The sequence below is a fragment of the Xiphophorus hellerii genome, chromosome 4, assembly GCF_003331165.1.
Source record: "Xiphophorus hellerii strain 12219 chromosome 4, Xiphophorus_hellerii-4.1, whole genome shotgun sequence".
NCBI lineage: Eukaryota > Metazoa > Chordata > Actinopteri > Cyprinodontiformes > Poeciliidae > Xiphophorus > Xiphophorus hellerii.
This window is the reverse complement of record NC_045675.1, coordinates 12,248,919-12,270,001: the sequence shown is the minus strand read 5'-3', so window position 1 is coordinate 12,270,001 and position 21,083 is coordinate 12,248,919. Positions and strand designations below refer to the sequence as shown.

The window sequence follows — 21,083 nt, the reverse complement described above, 5'->3', positions numbered from 1 at the left end:
TTATTTTTGTGCACAGCTCTTTGGTCCTGCTGGAGTTTAAAGTTCTCTACAACAAAATCTGGAAGAGTAACTCCAGAACTGCAGAGTTTAGATGATGGATATTAATTTCTAATGTAAAATAAAGACAAAAACTGAATAAATAATTTACTTCTGGTGTTCCTCTTCATGTGATTTAAAACTCATGTCACGTTTTTAGACTCAGTTCAGGGAAAATATCAACTGAACAAACTGAACCATGAATGTAAAGACAATCAGCCAGGAAATGTTTCTTTTTCATGCATTTATTGATTTATTTTTCATTTCTGATGCAGAGAAAGCTCCATTATGGAGGTCAAGATCAGGTGAGAAAAAAATATTGATTTATTCTAATTCTACTAAGATGTGGATCAAACTGATGAAGATACAATTATAAAATTAAATGTGAGAGGAAATTTGATGAGAATTTTATTTCATAATTGTTTCTGTTTTATTTACGCCCAGTAATTCTTTTAATCCAGTCCTTGTATTCACACACATCCAAGATTGTAGCAGGTCTCTGACATGCGTAGTATGCTCCACCAAAAGAAATCACACCATAAATCATGTCGCTGAGCATCGCTGCTCCACCATCATCGCCCTGTAGAAAAATTTATATCAATATATTTATTTATGTTGTAAAACAGAAAAGTCTTCTAATCGCTGCAGAGAGATATTCAAGAAACAAACTTACATAACAGACATCCTTGTTCGGTGCTTTAACACGGAATATAGACCCAGTTAACGGCACGAAGAGGGAAACATCAACAACTTCCATTTTGACACATTGAAGATGTGGTGGAATAGCAGCACCGGGGGGTACTGTAGAGAAACATGAGAATCATAAAAATGTTCTTAACTCGACCTTCTCTGTATAGACAGAAACAAAGATTTTATTCTCATGAATTCAATATTTCTCTCACATCGTTGATTATTGGGGCCGGTTGTTGTTGCTCCCTCTCCTGCCAGCTGAACAGTATCGCCTCTAAAACACAATAAGAATAAATGTAAAAATATAAGATAATGTAGAAAATTAATTGTTATGAAGAACAATGAAAGTACAGAAAATGAATCCATGAAGGACTTCATCCACTGACACAGGAGTGTCCACCTCCAGTCCTCAGTGTGTCCTGTGTCCTTTACATGTGTCTCTGGTCCAACACACCTGAGCTAAGAGGGTTCTGGTTCTGCTGGTGGCCTGATTACCTGACTCAGGTGTGCTGAAGCAGAGGCAGCAGTACTGGAGGAGTGGAGACAGAAAACCTGAAGTCATGTTTTTGACCAGAGAAAGACTTACCTTCTAAGACGATACCTGCGGTCTGGTAGCTGAGGAAGTGGGACATCTGTTACTGGTGTCTCAAGCTTCAGCAACATGATGTCATGCTGCTGGAAATTATGACTATAAATCACAGGAGCTTGTCGGATCATCTGTCTCTGCTGCCCAGCAGTCCGTGGATGAACTTTCAACACTGCTACGTTAGTCCTGCAGAAAATATTAGATTATAATGACCAGACAGAAAACCTGATAATCTGCAAATAAAACTGTCTTCATGTCTCTTTCCTACCATCCTGGCTCCGACTTCCAGCAGTGAGCTGAAGTCAGGATCCACTGAGGGTGGATCAGAGTTCCTCCACAGCGGGTGATATGAGTACCATTACTGCTCTCCAGCCGAACATGATAAAGACGCTTTGTGCCATCACAGTTTTGACCTCCAATGATTCTCTTCTGCAGAGAAACATCTGAGTTCACTGAAACTCCTGAAGAAGAAAAAGGAGGACTTTACTCAGAAATCAGGTGCAAACATGGCTGCAGGGACAGAAAATGGATAAACAGTTAAAGATTAAAAAGCATCACAGTTTATATGCGAAGAAGTTTCAGTCTGAAACAGAATCAGAAGGAAGTTTGAGAATCACAGAGAGCAGCAGCCTCACTGGAACCAGTGGAAGTGTCTCCAGTGTTTCCGACTCACCCAGCCCCAGCAGCAGCAGAACCTTCAGCAGAGCCATTGCTGGTCCAGCTTCCTGTGAATGTCTGCAGTCCTGCAGCAGCTTTTAAACTCTTTTCACAACTTCCTGCTGGAAAGAAAGCCACCAATCACAGGACAGACACTGATCTGACCAATCACAGGACAGACAGTGATCTGCGCTGTCATCTGCATACAGAGAAACTTTCACATCTCATTGTTCTAAAGAAACTTGAAAAACATTCTTGTTCCATTGACAGATTTTTTCACTAATAATGAAACATTTTTCCCTCTTATAACTTAAATAATCAACCAATGAAACAATAACATTTTCATAAATATTAAGGAATTGACTCAAAACAAGCAGCTCCTATATTTTCATGCAAAGTTACTTGTAAATTAGTTTTGCTTTATCTCAAGTTAACTGAGAGATTTGAACTAGAATATAGATCAAGAAAACTTGATTGTAAACTTGATAAAATAAAACTGGTTATCTGAAGAAAGAACGATTTGTCTTTGTTTTCAGGTTAATGTTTTTTTTTAAGAAAAACTGTTTGGTTTCCAATCTACGAGAATTCACATATGCCTTTGCTCCCGAAAGTAGAATAATTTTGTTTATTGATGGGCTGTGATAAACAGAAAAAAGTTTGCTTCTTTGATTTTGAAAAAGAACAAAATTACACTGCTGCATGGTGAAGAACATTTGCATTTGTTGTAAATGCAAATTCAATCTGGAGAGACTCACACAGAGAAGAAAATAGCAGTTAAAGAGATTTAATGGTACAATGTCTTTGGGGCTCGGACCCGGCAGAAGACCGTGAGCCGAGGATCGCCGTGAGCAGGCGGTATGCTCGGCGAGCTCGGGATAGTCTTCCCCCCAAAAGAGGGAGCCGGGCCGAGGCCTGGCGGGCCTGCAGTCGGATGACTGATAGGCGTACCACGTTGGTCGGGCCTGCAGTCTGTCGAAACTGATAGGCGACGGTTGGGGCCTGCAGTCCAGCGAGACTGGTAGGCGACGGTTGGGGCCTGCAGTCCGGCGAGACTGGTAGGCGACGGTTGGGGCCTGCAGTCCGGCGAGACTGGTAGGCGTCGGTCATGGCCTGCAATCTGACAGGACTGATAGGCGTCAGTCTGGCCTGCAGCTTGGCGGATGAGATACGGTCTGCTGGCTGCAATGAAGCTGCAAAATTAGAGAGAGCCTACGAGCGGCTTCTGATGATCAGACTACTCGGGGTGCGACATTGGCCCGACTGAGGTGGAAGGAGTACCATCCTCCCCGCTTTGTGCACCAGGAGCGACCAAAAGCACCCCGTGATTGATGGTGCTGCTAAGGTGTGTGTGCGTGACCGTTTCTCCCCGTGTATGTCGGCTGCCTGAGTAGCTTGTGTTCCTGATTGCTCAACTGAGATCGTCAAGCCATCTACATTCAATGGCTGGGATTGCGGTTGTTGTGGATGCTGGACCTACTAATAAAACCATTCGTGCGTTTCTGCAGCGTTGTTACTCTTCCACCTGGTTCACACCAGCTGATAAGCGCCGATCTAGGTAGGCTGCGTCTCTGCTCTCGGGTAATCTACCTGCTGGGTCCATAGTTGAGGTATTTCTCTTTCAGACACCTGATGACTGCACCATTTTGGAGCTGCAGCGCTCGGACGCTCTGCCGTCTGTGTGGATGGGCTGCTTGAATGGATCTGAAGTAGAAGGGGCAGGTTGGGTGGGCAAGCACGCCCCTTTTTTTTTTTAAATAGAAAAGAGGAAATTGTAAATAAAAGAGTGCCCATAACTCCGTTTGTTTTCAGGTGCGTTTTATATGTAACTTTAAACGAATCCCCTCTACTAGTCATGAAAAGCTTAAAGGAAATGGTGCTGCGATTTAAGAGACCAGCGGCAGCTGGGGCGGAGGCCAGAGGCCTTTAGATATACAATAGGCATCATTTCCAGCAAATATTTTGGCTATAAAAACATTTATATTTAAATGTTTACATTATATATATTCATTCCAAACTGACCATGATGGACAGAGTGGCTTTAAAGTCCACTGCATTGCCACCGTCTGTCATGATGTGTGTGGTTGAAGTGTGGACTCAAATGCAGCAGGCAGGAGATGTAAAAGTTCTGTTGTAGATTTAATTAAAAATCAAACTTACAAAAAAACACAAAGTCCAACGAACAGAAATAAACGCAAACCAGAGACATGAAGAGACCATGAAGAAACCATAGAGAAGGGATGAGGAGCAGTGGCGTGGAGTAACAAGACAAACCGACGAGTAACAGTCTGAGATTTGACTAATTAAAGACATTACTACATATTCATTTGCTAATCAAATAAAACATTTGTTTTATGTGGCTAAAAGTTAGCTTGGTGTAAAGTGGAGCTAATGTGCTAACAAAGATCAAGTTAAGGACAAATATGAATACAAAAAAATAGAAAAAATGCCCTGATGCTACATTGTGAAAAACAAAAAGACGAATGTAACTAAAATGTCCTTCGTAAAAGAAACTATGAATCTTGTGAATTTATAGACAAGAAATGTTACAAGAAATTCATAATGAACACTCTGTTATGGACAAAAGGACTCTTCGTCTTTTCTGTTTTATCTGCTCACATGCACACGGCTGAACGCTGACACAACTATAACATTTAAGACTGATCACAGTCACACATAAACAAAAACTGATTAAGGCAGGAAAACCTTAGAGAGAGAGCAGAATGAGGAGAAAATAAAGCAGAACTCGCTCTACAATCTTTGCTTCACTTGGTGTTTATCCTAAGGTGAGCTGAGTGGAGCCCAGCGCTGGACAGTGAAAGTCACTCTGTATCTGTCCCAATTGGATGACATGAAACATTTGAACATTTTATGCATTAAAGTCTGTTTTATATTTAACCCAGTATCATTCCTCAAAGTACTGATACTAGGATTTTAGTCGGGTCCTGAAACTGGTAAATGGACCTGGGTGGTGCACCATAGTAGGAGAATAGATGAATAAATGAAAGAAATAAAACAAAGCTTTGCTTGCGTCATGATAAATGTCTTTATTTTTGTCACATCAATAACACACTTTATGGGTCACTTCTACCACAGAGGTCCTGTGTAAAGCCTTGCACAAATAAGGTGATGCTTGTTTGTAAAAAAAGAAAAAAGCAAGTTTTTGCATCAGTGATACACTTTTCACAAATCTGCTTTTTACAGAAACATCCAACACAAACCTTCAATTTTTTAAATTGAACACATAAAAACCCAATGAAAATATTTTACAACATTCTTATTTTCATTAAGTACCAAAGGGAAAGCAGGCAAGTGTGGCAGCTGACAGTATTTCTACAAGGCGAAGCGTATCTGGTGTAAAGCATGAGCGTGTATTTTTCTCAGTAGCGCTGTGAGATATCCATTGCATAAGCTGCCTTATTGCTGTTGCATAAACATACAAATTAATGTTAGCTACAATACTGTGCATGTCTTTTCAAATTACTGTCCTTTCTTCCTATATGCTTCTTTGAGAACCATGCAGTGATGATGCTGTGAATGGATTTGTTCTTAGTAATAAATCGGCTCTGCCTAAAGCATGTCAGCTTTAGCTCTTTCTTTCTTTTATGTGTTTCTAATCTTCTGTTTTCATGTCTTCAAACAAGAGCAGCTTACCTGCCTGTGAAATATACCACACATTTATTTTACAGGTTCAAAAACACTGATGTATTAAGATGTCTGCTATAATATCACAGCGCTATGAAAAATCAACACAACAGACAACATGGAAGGCATGAATAAAACATCAGTTCAAACATTTTCCATTTTTTATTGAACCTTTCCTATATATTCACTTTTTAATCTAAATTAATCAGGTTGTTTTTTTCATTGTTTCTTAAGTTATGTTTTTTATTTGGGTTTTCTTTTACTTTCATTGCATTCTGGCTCATTTTGTTGTCTTCCCCTACCTTTCCTTTCCTTGTCTCAATGTCTGGTTTTCTGACCTTAGTCTTCAGTAAACAGTGAAAATTGGTCATTAATTTTACAAAACAAGAAAGCAAATAAAGTGTTGTAGTCATTTCCTTCCGGCAGACTGTTAGCTTGGAATGAAAACCATCTAATTATTTATTTTTTAATAAGGAATTGAGTCAAAGTTTAGAAATATACATATATAAAATGTAAGTAATAATAAACAACAATCAGGTTAAAGTCTGAAGCTTTACATTGATTTTTTAAAATTTTTTATTTTGCTTTGAAAGAGTTAACGGCGTTGAAATGTAAAGTGGTCCATATCTGTGGTTTCCTAAGATAAGAGTGAGAGTCAGATCGCTTCATAAATTAAACTAAATTACCAGAAAGATCATGGAGAAGAACATTTATGCTAAAAGTGTCAGAAGAGATAAAAACAATTTTTACGACAAGATAAAATAAATATATTGTATTGGCAGTTGATGCTGTCTCTTTTAGGCCTCATCTCACCAAACTGGTACCAGTGTCTAACTGGGAAAGGAATTTACTAAACTATTTATTTGCGTTTCCACCATTAAGCTCTACTTCTTAAAAAAAGAAGCCAGCAGCCAGTCAAAACATGATCGCCATGTTTTGTTTTGTTTTTGAAAAAACCAGCAGGATAATAAAAAGAAACAGAAATCCATCACCTCACACTACAAATGTAACAATTTCTACCATTTTTAGTCTAATTTCTAGTTCAAATATCTTAGTAGACTTGAAATTATACAAAACTAACTTTTCAGCAAGATGGAGGAGTTTGTTTTAAGCAAATAATTCATTAATATTGCCAAAAAAGTACAAGTTTTAAGTGAAATAATCGGCCAGTGGATCTAGTACTTTTTTAAAAATCAATACTGAGGAATTATTAACTTTAAACAAACTCATATTTCATGCTAAAGAGTTACTTGTTGATTTTGTCCTATTTCAAGTGAACTAAGACATTTGCACAAAAAATTAAACAAAAAATACTTGGTAAGATTTTGTGTTTTTGCAGAGCAGCAATGGTAAGATGCTGGATTAGCATCATGAACTTAAAACGCAGACTTATTTTCATGCACCTTATTTTGAAATCACCCCTTAAGGTGTCTAAGTAGGTCATTATTATCCATTGAAACAACAAACCTTATTTCCAAATCAGCTCGATAACACTGAGGGACTCTCCAGTTTTAATAAATTATGCCCTAGCGGCTGTTTAATCCTCTGTTCTGTTCTTGTGCAAATCAACTGATCAGGATTGTGAAGCGTTCACAAGTAGGAAGGCACCGACATGAAACTTTGGACCGATATTGATATCCGATGTTAACAGTGCTGTTATGGCCAATAACTTGACATTTTATTCTTCCCTTCCTCTTTCACACTGTAAAAAAACAACAAAAACGCTGATATTTCTTCTTTGTTGCAGGAAACAATCCTGCGCTGCGTTTATCACCGTCACATGACCAAATAAGAACCACCTGAGCCTCTATGAAACGTCTGTAATTTAAAAGTGTAGGATGGTGAATTTCTTACGCTGCTATTTTGTAAGTCACAAGCTGCAAGTTTGGGGTCCACCAGTCTAGTTCAATAAATCAACATTTCTTTACTAGCTAGAGTTACAAACCACTGGTCTTCAGCTAGTAGTTTCTTGGACATCACATTTTTGGTACTACAATATTAACTCTGGCATTTGTTCATAGATTCAGCTAAGAAATTAGCAAAAACATATTTTTTGTGACAAACTGCCATCAACTATGAGGCAAAATATTTTTGCTCAAAACTGTTTTATGCCTGAATGATTCAGAAGTTAGAAGCTACACAAGCAATAAAAACAATCTGCAGAAAAACCTTCAGAAACCATGAAATATTGATCAGGACTATTTTACGAACATGCACATTATCTGTTTTTTGTTAGTTTGCCAAAGAGTGGAAATAAAACATGAACAGATCCCTTTGTTTAAAATGCGACCTTTGACCTTTCACGTTACAATCGTGTGTAAACAGCAACACTGAGAAACTGACTGAAGAATGAGTGAAATCCCTCGATCATCAACAAGGTTTTCCACATTATTATTTTAAATTAAAATCCGAATAAAGACAATGTGGATTTCTCTACAAATTATTTTGCTTATCAGTTTTAATTAGTCTGTTTGAAAGCAGCAATTGTTGATGCGCATTTTAATGCTGCAAAGTGAAACTCGCATATTACCTTGAAGTATTGCATCAAGTGATAAATATTGCTGACAGCTAACCAAAGCTCAAAATTAAGCTGGCAATAAAGATAATTTAAAAAGTATTTTCAATACAGAAACCATACAGTTTCTTTCAGTCATTGATATCCTTCACAGTGTGAAAGCCATTTTCTTGAAAGTATCTGGAGATCTGAATCCAATCATATGAACGGAATGTTGAGTGGAAGGAAAAAGTGTGGTAGAAGGAGCCCAAACAAAGTCAACATCACTTTCTGTAGGCTTGTAATGTCATATTAAAGGTAATTTTTTATTAGTCTTTTCTAATATTCAGATTTATGAAAGTTTGGCTCATCATTAACTCTAATCCATTTCATCAAGATTAATGAAATTTTAATCCCTACCTGTACAAAGAATCTTTATAATATATGAGTTTCACTTTTTGCTTAAATTACTGAGATTTAATAATAGTATTTTCACCTCATATGTTATATAATGTGTCACTTAAAGATGTTTGCACTTTTCAAACCTTGTCCATGCGTATTACAACCAGCTGGAAAATGTAAGTGTGATAACATGATCCCAAACCAGCGGACCACTAACAAACAAATAACGTGTCAAGTGGTAACTCTCACAAACCTGTGTAACGTTCAGATATTTGAAATGCCATCATTTTACATTCCTATTTCCTGTAATATAATATGTCTGCACAAAAGAGCAGACAGAATAAATAATTCATGGATGAACTCTATGATGACCTAAAAACATCTCATAACTCGGCAACAAGTTAGTTAAAGGTGACCTATTACCCAAATGTCACATTTTGGAGGTTTTTGTACTTCCATTTGTGTTTCTACTGCTTCTAAAAACATTTTAAAAAAACACCCAGCTGTTTTTTGACAACAAGCTAAAGTTTTATGGTGTCTGGAAAACAAGCGCTTCAAAAACCTCCTGAATGTTAATTCATTTTAAGTGGGCACTGAACTGTTACCTAGCAACCAAAGTGGGGCTCCAGCATGTTTGGTCAGCTGGTTTCACCGCTGTATGCTGTACAATGGCTACAGGAAGTTGATGATTTACCATCCAGAAACCACGTGATAAATTCTTGTTGGTTGTACAGGAGGCTCTACTAATGCTTTTCAAGGATGTACTGTTGTATAATTGAGTATAAACGTTGAATTGGGGGGTGTGGCCAGCAGCTTATTTGGATTTAAAGTGACATGAGGCCCTAAAACAGCTCATTCTGAGTAAATGTCATTATCTAATAATTATTTTGTGCAAAGAAAATGCCCATAGATAAATCCTAACCCGATCATGGACACAAAATAGGTCACCTTTAAGGGTTAACTCTTACAAATCTGTAAGAGTTAAGTATTGTCCATATATTGGAAGAGCCATCAGTTTACAATCCTATTTTATGTAATATAATCTGTCTGCACAAAAGGATAAATATTTTATAGATGAACTCTATGACTGCCTAAAAAGATTTCATAATTCTCCAACAAGTTAGTTAATACAAGAATGCTTTTATATACTGAACAGCTGAACTGGAAATGTTAGCTTTTCCTTTACTTTACACTAAATTCTCTCTAAAGTCCACAAACTGCACCATCTGTTTGCGAGCGTGGGAGATGACTGGTGTGAGTGGAGTACCAGGAGTGGCAGCACCAGGAGTGGAAGCTGCAGGTGTGGTGGCTCCAGGTGTTCCTCCTGGAGTGGTACCCGGTGTTGTGCCAGGAGTGGCAGGAATGATAACAACCGGCGACGGGCCGGGGCTTTCAGCTCCACCTGCAGCCTCCAGTCGAGGGGTGGACGTGACAAAGCGGGCTTCTCTGATCCGATAGGGTCTTCTGTAGGAGGAAATAGGCGACAGCTCCGAGCCCCAGCCCAGGTAGCTGCCGCTGGACGGCGACGGCGCATCTGCGCTGAAATACAGAGTAGTGTTGGATTCTGCTGGGGTTCCCTCCTTCTTCTCTGGGGAGGCCAACAGGAGAGGAGAGCGGCGCTCAGGGGACCAGCCGGGCGTCTTGATGTCCAGAGAGGCCACGGAGGAGGACGCCTCTGTGAGAGACGCGGCGTTGCTGTCGATGTGCCGGAGGCTTCCGCCAAGTTGAGGAGATGACAGAGACGGTGAGCCGTAAGCAGCGCTCTGGAAGTCCTCATCACCTTTAGATTTAGAGCAAAACAGTCAATGTCCAAAGCTGCGTTTCTACTCACCTTAAAGTTGCATAAATTCCGAAAATAAAATGCTTAATAGAAAGAAGGCAATTAAAAAAAATAAAATTTCTTTCAATAAAAGGTTTTGGTTCCAGACAGAGGTGGACAGAGGACCCAAAAATTGTACATCGGTAACAGTAGCAGTTCTTCAACATAGTTTTACTCAAGTACAAGTAGAAAGCAGCCAAGAAATTACTCAAGTAAGTAAAACAGTATTTTGGTAAAAAGTCTACTCAAGAACTGAGTAACTGATCAAACAATTATTTAATATTTAAAAAGTACATCATCAGATAGAGAAAAATATAAAAGTAAGTAAAAATGTGGGTATTTTAAGGACGAAAATGACAATAATTCATATAAATTATAAAAGAAAATCAAATCAAATCAGTTTCTTTTAATACAAAAACTAGTGAAACTTTAACAAAAACTACAGGTGTGTGTATCTGGTGAATTTTTGGTTAAAACATTTTTGTTTTTCATTCAGTGGGTAGAAAATCCAGAAATTTTACTCAAGTAAGAGTAGAAATACTTCGTAATAAAATTACTCAAGTAAAAGTAAAAAGTACAGCTTAATAAAAATACTCCTAAAAGTAAAAAAGTTACTCGAGTAAATGTAATTGAGTAAATGTAACTTGTTACTACCCAGCTCTGGCACCAGGATGATGTGGTTTTACCACAATATCAAAATTACTATATTATTCATGTGTGATTTTAATTGCATTTCTTATTTAGAGCCGCAGTACGTAACTTTAATGAAAAATATTTTTAACATATTTGTTGAAACTGTCACTTTGTCGTCACAATAAGACAGATAATGTGTAAAAAACAATCAAGCTCCTCTGCCTTCTCGCAACTGGAGGGGCTGGTTGAGGAACTGGGTGTGAGATTTTTAGTGCTAAATAGAAACAACCAATCAGAACCAGCAGGCGGGTCTTAGTGCTGTCAGTCACCCGTGTTTAAGGGTGAAGGGTGTATATGCATAGACGTAATAAAAAAATAGACCCAGCATTGGCTGCTCCGGTGCAGAAAATACGGCGGCCATCTTGGCGGCCATCTTGGTAAACATGTATAGCCTATACTACTCAATATTAATCATTATTTGTGTTTGTATATTTATATAAATATGCATGCATGTATATTTTTTGAAATTATTTATGGGTGTGTGCTTTGTAAAATGCTCATCATACATCAGTATCAGAATATTATATTCCTTTTCTGTTGTTTCCCCCACTAAGCTTATTTAAATATGCTGAACCATGTATCAATACAATTCAAAAATAATTTAAAAATTTAATTCTTTGTAAATGTAGCTTTGATAGCTGTTAGAATAAGGTTTCCAGTAAAAAAACAAAACAAAAAAAGTGTATTAGGATCGATTAAATGTGCTGATACGTCGTTGCGTCTGCCAAACATGACGCTGAAGATGGCCGCCCTAAATCTCGTCAGCTACAATAGACGAGAATAGACGCCTCAGCGGTCCATGAGGCGTCTATTCTTTTATTATTTCTATGTAAACTGTCTCAAAACAGTATTTACAGCTTGTTTCTACTGCCCCCACATGGCCAAACACTTTATAACAGTGCTTCTGGTTTCCCACCTTTATCATCTGATGGAGCCGCGCTTAATTCGTCCTCTGCGGTTTCCTCAGGAATGACCTCCTGGAAAGGGATGATCTCTGGAAACCTCATGTCCTTGATGGTTGTGGGAGGAGCTTTTCTCACTGGTCGGGCCACAATGTTGCTGTAAGCTGGTTTAGGTGGCTGGACGACTTCACTCACCTGGGGTACAGAAAAGACAGCTAAAGCTGGCGACTGCAATCAACACAGATACACCAAGTTTTCATCTTTCATCAATTTCACACCGACTGGGTTTCAATTCAAGGTTTCAGACAGAATATCTTGCCTGAGGAGTTTGGACGACCAGCGGTGGAGGAGCTGGAGGGGCTGGAGGGGCTGGTTGAGGAACCGGGTGTGAGATTTGAAGAACTCTCGGTTGAGGAGGTGGAACCTGACAAACGGGAATGAAAAAAAAAAAAACATTACATTATTTCAAAATAAGCCAATCTTGTCTGGAAGGGAGGACATTTTCCTCAATCCACAAACACAAACAGCAATAAAGTTCACACTTTGTAACTTTGTAAGCTTTGTAACTTAAAAGAAAGGTAAAATTAAGGGAGTCTTCAATTGGTTGGATTAGGGAACCATATTGCAACATTTGTTACATTTTCAGCTGGTGCAGTTCGCTTTCACACTACGTTGTGTCAAACGAACCAAATTAATTTAATAACCTGTTTCACCCTTCGCCTGAGGTGGCGCTACACCAAGAACCACTGAAGGAAACAACATGAAAACCGCTGAAGAAGACACTAAGTATAACTTCCTTCATCATTAAATGTAAACAAAAATGGAGTCAGGTTGTTTTATTTCTCTTTTGTCTTTGGTAAAAGACCATGAGTCATTTCTTCTTCTAGTGCTAGACTTTGGCATTTGTTTTGGTTGTATTTACCCACAATGCCCTGCGCTATAATCCACTTCCTGCATTTGGAGCGGTTGCATCCACATATGCATTCGAACCGCACCAGAGTTCACTTCAACCAAACAGAGATTTTGGCTCTTTTGGTCTCTACTAAAGTTCGATTTGTGCATTCACAAATCCCCAAATGAACCAGACTTTCTAGATAAACAAACTAGAGTTTGATTAAAACGGACTAAACGGGGCTGGTGTGAATGCACCTTAAATTTAATCATTAAACAGAGACCAACAGTTCAGGAGTGCAACAAACCCGGGGTACGTGATGCATGTCAGGGGAGTGAATCTCTTCTGGGAGACCCATGAGTCCGGCCAGTCCGCCTTCTCCATACGCTGACCAGATCCTTGAAACGTCTCCTGTCTTAAGAGCTAAGCGAATCAGCAGCCAGTGGTGATGCTTCCAGCCTTCCCATTGGATGGGAAGGTCCATTAGGGTCCCACCTCCTGAAAATAAAGTTTTTAAACATGTTTTGTTTAAACAACATGCTGCTTTTTTAAACAAAAATAATAATAAAAACTAAGTAAAATGGATTTTTAAAAATGGTACATCTGGAACTCTAACAAAATAGACAGTAAAGAAAAATAATAATTATTTAATGCACATTACAAAAATAGTTACAACAAAGATAAATGTGCAGACATGTTAATCACCAACCAGACAATGTTGTACGGTGATGGAAACTGGGCTCGACTTTCTCCTCCAGTGAGAGTGTAGATCCTCGCTCCATGCAGGCCCCACCAATCCCCCTGTGGCGAATACTCTGGAAGATCTCAAAAGACTTGGGATGCAGGAAACGGTAGTACAGCACCAACGCTATCACACCTGCAGAGGGAAAGCACTCATCAAAACGTAGACTTTCATTAAAAACATTCAGGGAAAACAGAAAGTTTTAAAATTTCAATGCATGCTTTATAGAGAAAAGGGCTGCATGCCTTACCAATGAGGAAGCTGCAGAAGACTGCAGCCGGGATCCCCACAGTGTCCCAGGACACCATAGCAAAAAACCAGGAGGAGGCCAGAAGAAGAAGAGCGTTCTCTAAAAACATGACCTGTGGATTGTAGTGGGGGTTAAAATTTGTGTAACAAATTAGACCTTACTGTCTCTCGTGCATACATTTTACAATGTTTTGTGTTATCTAACATTTTAGCAGTCAGACTTCAGATTTAATTAACATCAGATTAATTGCCTCTATTTTTCTTATGTCTTTCTGGTTGAGATCAGAAGGACAATTTCTTTGAAATTGCCAGCTTTCCTACATATGATTAAAAACACATCCCCGCAGCATGAAACTGCCACCATCCTATTTTATGGAAGGAATGTTAGGGATTTACTCCACATATAGCGATTTGCATTTGGGTCACAAAGATCAATTTTGTTCTCAGCTGCCTTATTTATCTACTGCAAACAATGCTTTCTTTTAACAGAGGTTTTCTTGCTGCCATTATTAAACAAATGCCAGACCTGTGAAGTGAAAGACAAATAGTTTTCTAACTTGGTTACTTGTGTAGCTTACAGAATTTTCCACCAGAGCCGTGGATTAAACCACCAGGTTTAAACCAGTTTAAACCACCAGCTCAACCAGGACAAAACAGAAATTTTAATCACTGGATCAGAGGATCAGAAGGAAAGTATTACCGTATTTTCCGCACTATAAGGCGCACCGGATTAGAAGGTTTTTAGGTGCGCCTTATAGTGCGGAAAATACGGTATTCAAAAATTACAAACTGCATCTTTTAAACCTTGATCTGTACAGCACTTCGAGCTACTTTCAGTATGAAGGGTGCTTTATAAATAAAATTAATTGATTGATTGATTGATTGATTGATTGATTGATTGATTGATTGATTGATTTCTACCGCGATGCTAGTCCTATCACATTGGGATCTGTCTTTCCAATTATGACATAATTATTTATAATTTATAATTACCTTTAAAATTTCAATTTAAAGGTTGAAAAAGCTTTAAAATTTCAAAGGCTCGAGGTAGGAGCCTTTGAAATCATGACAGAAGTTCAGTTTTTACTAAGCAAGCAAACTCAACGGATATTTCGTATCCTATCAACAGAAGACAAGTTAGTGTAAGACTCATGTGTGTCCAGATACTGTGATTCTCCTTTGTAGAATAATCCACAGAAACAATTGAACTCTTTCTCAGTGTCGAACATTTAATTTCTTTTCCACTACTCCATCAGCTGTCACCGAACGTTCGCTCCTCTCCCCCATCCGGGGAGCCTTTCAAATTAAAACATTTCCAAAACATTTTACTTTTTCATAACTCCAATTGTCACTCTTACACTAGCGACCAAAGACAAAATCAGCTCCGGTTAAGAACTCTTCAAAATAAAACACTTCCTTTTTCTAAAATAAGTCATGGTTGTCACAATGCCTTCCAGTAAGAGAGAGATGAGCTAGCAGACAGACGCACCAGGTAAAACGCAGCCATGCGGTATCTGGATGGCCCGTACTTCACGTTGAGGAAGAGAAAGACGTGAACGGCTCCCAGAACGAGGTTGAAAATACTCCATCGACTAGTTGAACGGATGACGTCGGTTTGCTGAGACACCATCCAGAAAGTTGCCCCCAGCCAGTGCACACCTGTCACAAACACACACTTCCAAAGTCCGTTTCAAACACCTTATAAATATGAAGTAAAACGTTTAAATGTAGGCTGGGAGAAATGATAAACTGTTCTGCACAACAGCGTATTAGGGCCACTGAGAGAGAGAACATTTTTGCCCCCCAAAAAATAAAAAATCTAATTTTGAGATCTCAGAAATTTTCTAGAAAAAGCTTGGACATTTCTGAGTTTAAAAACTCTAAATTGTTTCAGCTTTATCAGTAGAAAATTTAGACTTTTGAATCCCAGAAATTTCTCATTTTTTTCTACAAGATTTTTGAGTTTTCTGAAGGAAATTTACTCCTCCCTGTTTTTTCTTTATAGATATAGAGATGGCACTAATATGCAGTTGTATGTTAAGAAGTATCTTTTCTACGCTGTACTTTTTACTTTTACTTGAGTAATTTTATTCTGAAGTATTGCTACAATTACTTTTTTTCTGGATTCTCTACCCACAGTGATTTTAGTCACTTAGTTGTTATTTTAGTCAAACATTCACCAGACACAGACACACCTGCAGTTTTTGTTAAAATTTCATAAGTTTTATATAGAAAGAAATTGTAAAATATTTTTTACTGATTTTGTTATTTTGTAAATATGTTATTTTAAAATGCTTTTCATTTTGATTTTTAAAATACCAAAATGTTCACATAACTTTATATTTTGGCCCATCTGATGATGTAATTTTCAAATAATATTGGTGTTTTGATCAGTTACTCAGTACCTGAGCCTTACCAAGTACTTTTTTTTTTTACTTTTCCACTTGATTAAAATAGGTTGAAGTACTGCTACTCTTACTGAAGTACAAGTTTGGTTTCTCTTCCCGCCTCTTATACCGAGGTAACTGGACCGCAGCATAAGGTCTTGGCTTACCAATGACTCCCAGGACCCACTGCTTGAAGATGCGCGTGAAGAGCATGAGCACAGCAAACCGGGATCCCAACATGCCAACCTGAATGAACACAGAATGCATCTTTACGCACAGAAAACAAAAACGACTGCTGCGAGTTTCAGGCATATGTGCTGAATAATCCCCACCCTCCACAGGAGTCGGCAAAGAATGGCAGCTGGAGTCATGTGCAGGTGTCCCGGTCTGATGAGTGAGCAGGATCTGGCGTAGAGAACCAGCGCCCAGGCCAGAGACAGCAAACACACAGCAAAACACACCGAGGCTGCAGGGAGGAAAGAGCAGGGAGTTACTGCGCCCTCTACTGCGCATGCGGGACTCTTTAAGGTCGTTCACACTGGGGAACACGTACTAGTGTTGCATGCATTTAGAAGTGTGAACGGCCACAGGGCGGGAAAATAAATCTGATTTGAGTCACTTCAAGCTGCAGAGTGAACGTAGCCAAAGTCCCTCTCAAGCTCAATCAAAAATAATATTCTAGATTAGATTTTGTTGCAGTTTATTACACATATTACAGTTTATTTTACTTTCTTTCTTTTTTTTACGATTTAAAGTATCAATTTTATCACATTTAAATTTTGTTGAGGATAACTGATAAACGTTTTGAGCTGTTCTGCTGTCTTTATTCAGCCACACACACTAATCACGCACGGTGGTCTTCACGTTCGGCTCACCAGGAGAGCGGACTCCTATGTCGGTGCAGATGAGTACGTAGGTCTGGAGCAGCGTTTCGGGGAGCGTGACCACCAAGGCCTCAAACAGACGTAACGCAGACACGTCAGCCTGCTGCATGATTTCTCCATAAACATCCTCATCAGGGAGACGCATACAGTCCCACAGCCTGCCGGGGACAAACATGGCAACCAATGATCAGACATAAGGTTAAATAAATAAATGTACTGCTTTGTAAAGTCTGCCCACCTTTTAAAGATACCCAGGTGTAATATGTGAGTCCATCTGAGAGATTTCCTGCGGATTTTTCCATCCGAGAGATACCACAGGTAACTGAGCCACTGTGGACCCCAACCTGCAAACACACAGGGGAATACAAGTTAAAAAGAGGGAAGTTTCCACTCTCTGGCTGTAATTGGATTTATTTGGTCTGATTTTATTATTTTTTTTACCTGGGAGCAGGAAGAGTGCCGTGAAGCCAGCAAGATGAGCATAGCAGTAGTTGTGGCCAATCCAAATGTAATACACAAAGCAATAGATCACTGGGGGAAACACAGGAAACACAATAAATAATAAAGGAGAAGTTTAATGTAAAATTAACATTTTACATGTTTTCACAGAGAGCTTGATTTCTCACAGAAAATAAAGATCTCAGTATGTCTAATTCTGCAGCCTGTCTGAACTTGATTTGAAGATTTATGAATTGCAAGTTTCAAAGGTTTTTAATTCAACAATGTAACTATAACACAAACAGTATCAGCAGAAAATTGTTACATCTGGATTATTATTTTAACAGTTATTTATAAATATATACATATGGTTATATTTTTTTAAATTGTGCTCCTGGTCTATGCTGGAGTAACATATACATACTATAACTGAAAATGATTTCATCCTTACTTTACAAATTTGTAAGCAGTGACCCTTGAATTTGTAATTTGTATTAATTGGTCTTCTGTGGACACACAGAAGATTATAAGTTAGAGAAATAAATGTGACTCCAAAATATACTTACTGTTATTGATCTAGTAAATCATATGAATCAACTAGTTTTAGTGTAAAGCAACATGCATTCTGTAACATGTTGAGTTCTGCTGTTGGATTATAGCAGAAAACCATGAAACTATAGAAGTTTTATGTCATTTACATACAAATAGTCTGTAACAGAGTGGACATAGAGATGGACTTAAAGTATTGTTGGGATATTTTGTGGTGCTATTGTGATATTCTTTAGGTAACTTTATGCAATCACAGACCCGCAAACACGAATACCGCTCTTGAAATGCAAGTAATACTCTTCTTTACGATAAAAAAGTGTGATTTGTATCATTAAACTGAACACAGTAATTACATTTAACCAAATTTTAAAATTTATTAGTATTTATTGATACACTGGTTTAACAAACAGTAGAGGAAAAAAAGTAAAAATTGCAATCCTGACAATATGGACGGTTTGTTTTAAAAAAAAAAAAAAATCAGCATTAATTGAAATTTATGACAACAATAAATCACAATTCTTATCACGATAATAAATTTATCACGATAAATGATCAACAATACAACTCTATCACTAATTTCTATTAGAAAGTCCCTAAATTAGTTCGTCATAACATTTTGGTCTGTCTTTTAAATTTTGCAACTAATTCTGCTGATTTATCCTCCAGGTTTATATATAAGTGACAGTAATTTGAGAAACATTCTGCGGTGTTTGGGATATAACAGATCCTGCATGTCATGACTGTCCAGACTGAGTTTGAATGACCTTTTCTTCAACATCTCATTAGTGACAGCAGCTGCTCAAACGTCTCTGCATCATCATCATCATCATCATCATCATCATCATCATCCTCCCGCAGTTCTGCCTCCCCGCATTCCTCCATACATGTAATCTGAACCTCTGAGCGGCCAAACAGGCGGGCCATCCGGCCAGATTAGGCCCCATCCCGGGGTAAACGCCCATCCCCTCATCCATCCAAAAAGAGCGCTAAAATATAACAACATGGCTCCTCCTGGACTCCATCACAAAATATCACGCAGACCATTTAAAGATGAGACTTAAAGGCAGGGAACACGCTGACATGAGTCAGCAGTCTCGATGCATGCAGGTTTAAAAATAGGGAACTCACTGCAGATCCCGCTGCGGTCTATTATTCATGACAACAGAGGCCAGCTTTAAAGTGAGAATGAGTTGAAAACTCGGAGCTGCTGATGCTGATGTTGAATCCTGTCTGCGGCGCCCCGCATCCACACGGGCTCTCACGCGCAGCAAACCCGCATCTCACCGCAAACGTAACACAACCAGAACCGATTATTACAAGATCAACACGGCAAACGCGGAGGTTTTTAGCTACCCTGTGGGGTGAGATGTGAGCGTGTCCCAGGTAACACTCACCGGCCGTCCTCTCCGCAACGACCAGGAATGCGGTAAAAACGAAAACGCAAACTTGGCAACACGGCATGTAGCCTCCTCCGTTGCTCGTGGTGTCCGTGTAATCCCGCATGGTGGAGTGGAAAAGATGATCAGTTCCTCGGATTCACAGAGATGGGTGAATGCAGGCCGGGGTGGTTCTGCTCCCACCCGGTCCGGCTGCGGCAGCTCTGCGTCCCCCCCGTCCCACCGTCACCGCCCGACCGTCCCGTTAAAGCGACACAGCACGATGCGGACACACCAGCATGACTTTAATTATATTTATGTGACCAAGTGTAGACAAATGAGCCAAACACATCCTAGTGAAAAACGTAAGTGGGTTTTATCTCCCGACTGTCCTCAAATGGAACATTATTAATTTTGATTTGGTTTGGTATAAACAACATTTAAAAAATCGTGAAAGGTGTTAACAAAAGAATTAATTCAAACAATTTTTCTAAAAACAAAAATACAATTTCCCTAACTTGAGAATCACAAATAAAAACGTTGACAACAGTAGTGGGTTTGCTAAATGGACCCTACAACAAAAATACAGAAAAAGCACCACTACATAAGCACTCTATACATTTAGAAAGAAAAAAAACATACAACTTTGCAAGAAACATTTCTTTAAACATGTATAACATCTTAAAGGACCTCAAAGAAATCAACAAACTCAAACTCACTTCCAAACGGACCAACAGCCTGTCCAGAGTGAAGCCGATTCTCACTGGACAATTTATATCCTCTGAACAGCACAAATACACAAAGCAGGTCAAGCAAACGACATAGTGAGGCCACAACCTCAGAAATCGGTTTATATTTTTATATTAAACACTCACGCCTTCACAGAGTATCTCCCTCAACGGGCCAGATCTCCCTGCTCACGGGCATAAATGAATTAAAATAAAACCTCATTGCTACAAAAAAAAAAAAAAAGAAGGAAAATCGACCAGTAAATTTTACAGTACAAAGCATATACTAATTATTTGTCTTCTAACGTTACAGATTATTCCTAGGTCAGTTTACCAAGTTATGAAGTTTTTTTCACTGTTACCTTTACAACTTCAGATCGGGACCATCGGCTGTTCCGCAGATGTGACGGAACATAAATGCGGCTTAAAGCTTAGAATTAAGAAGCCCACTTACTCCGCAGTGCCACCTGCTGGACACTTTGAAACCCGCTTTAGTACAAACAAAGGGAATAAATGTGACTTCATTTTCTATACTGAGATTTAACTTCACCTGGTTACATTTATATATAGCTCTGGAAAAATTGATAGACCTCTTAGAATGATCAGTTTCTCTGATTTTACTTTTTATAGGTTTATCTTTGAGTAAAATGAACATTGTTATTTTATTCTATGAACTACTGACAACATGTCTCTGAAATTCCAAGCAAAAATTTAGATTTTTATTTGCAGAAAATGAGAAATGGTGAAAATATGGAAATAGATGCAGAGCTTTCAGACCTCAAGTAAAGCAAAGAAAACAAGTTCATGTTCATTTAGAAACAACAATACTAATGTTTTACCTCAGGAAGAGTTCAGAAATCGATATTTGGTGGGATAAGCAGGAGGTTTTCAATGGGGCTCAGTGCAGTGGACTCTTA

General features: G+C 38.6%; 2 protein-coding genes across 2 annotated transcripts; both read right to left on the bottom strand.

Annotated features, from left to right (window-relative positions):
- Positions 1-316: 316 nt before the first annotated feature.
- LOC116718768 (trypsin-like) lies at positions 317-2,022 on the bottom strand. Its single transcript, XM_032560993.1, has 6 exons — positions 1,986-2,022; positions 1,581-1,773; positions 1,313-1,498; positions 939-1,000; positions 710-837; positions 317-616 (listed from the first exon to the last, which is right to left on the bottom strand). The coding sequence occupies exons 1-6, from the start codon at positions 2,020-2,022 to the stop codon at positions 467-469; spliced, it is 756 nt and encodes a 251-aa protein (XP_032416884.1). The 3' UTR covers positions 317-466.
- Positions 2,023-4,996: 2,974 nt separating this feature from the next.
- On the bottom strand, positions 4,997-19,696 carry LOC116718678 (XK-related protein 5-like). Its single transcript, XM_032560871.1, has 13 exons — positions 19,457-19,696; positions 17,517-17,606; positions 17,314-17,419; positions 17,067-17,233; positions 16,524-16,657; positions 16,359-16,437; positions 15,294-15,463; positions 13,806-13,917; positions 13,523-13,690; positions 13,121-13,311; positions 12,241-12,345; positions 11,936-12,149; positions 4,997-10,287 (listed from the first exon to the last, which is right to left on the bottom strand). Exons 1-13 carry the CDS (start codon positions 19,563-19,565, stop codon positions 9,695-9,697), a joined length of 2,238 nt encoding a protein of 745 aa, XP_032416762.1. The 5' UTR covers positions 19,566-19,696; the 3' UTR covers positions 4,997-9,694.
- Between the last annotated feature and the right edge of the window lie 1,387 nt (positions 19,697-21,083).

Bases quoted from the DNA above. Each gene is read 5' to 3' on its own strand.
- LOC116718768 (XM_032560993.1), bottom strand. From the start codon at position 2,022: ATGGCTCTGCTGAAGGTTCTGCTGCTGCTGGGGCTGG. The intron at 838-938 runs GTGAGAGAAATA...GTTTCTCTACAG, and splicing joins CGGCCCCAATAATCAACGAT to TACCCCCCGGTGCTGCTATT. The intron at 617-709 runs GTAAGTTTGTTT...ATTTTTCTACAG, and splicing joins CGAACAAGGATGTCTGTTAT to GGCGATGATGGTGGAGCAGC.
- LOC116718678 (XM_032560871.1), bottom strand. From the start codon at position 19,565: ATGCGGGATTACACGGACACCACGAGCAACGGAGGAGGCTACATGCCG. The intron at 12,150-12,240 runs GCAAGATATTCT...TGTTGATTGCAG, and splicing joins TGGTCGTCCAAACTCCTCAG to TCGCCAGCTTTAGCTGTCTT. The intron at 10,288-11,935 runs GTGGGAAACCAG...CTAAATCTAAAG, and splicing joins GGCTCCATCAGATGATAAAG to GTGATGAGGACTTCCAGAGC.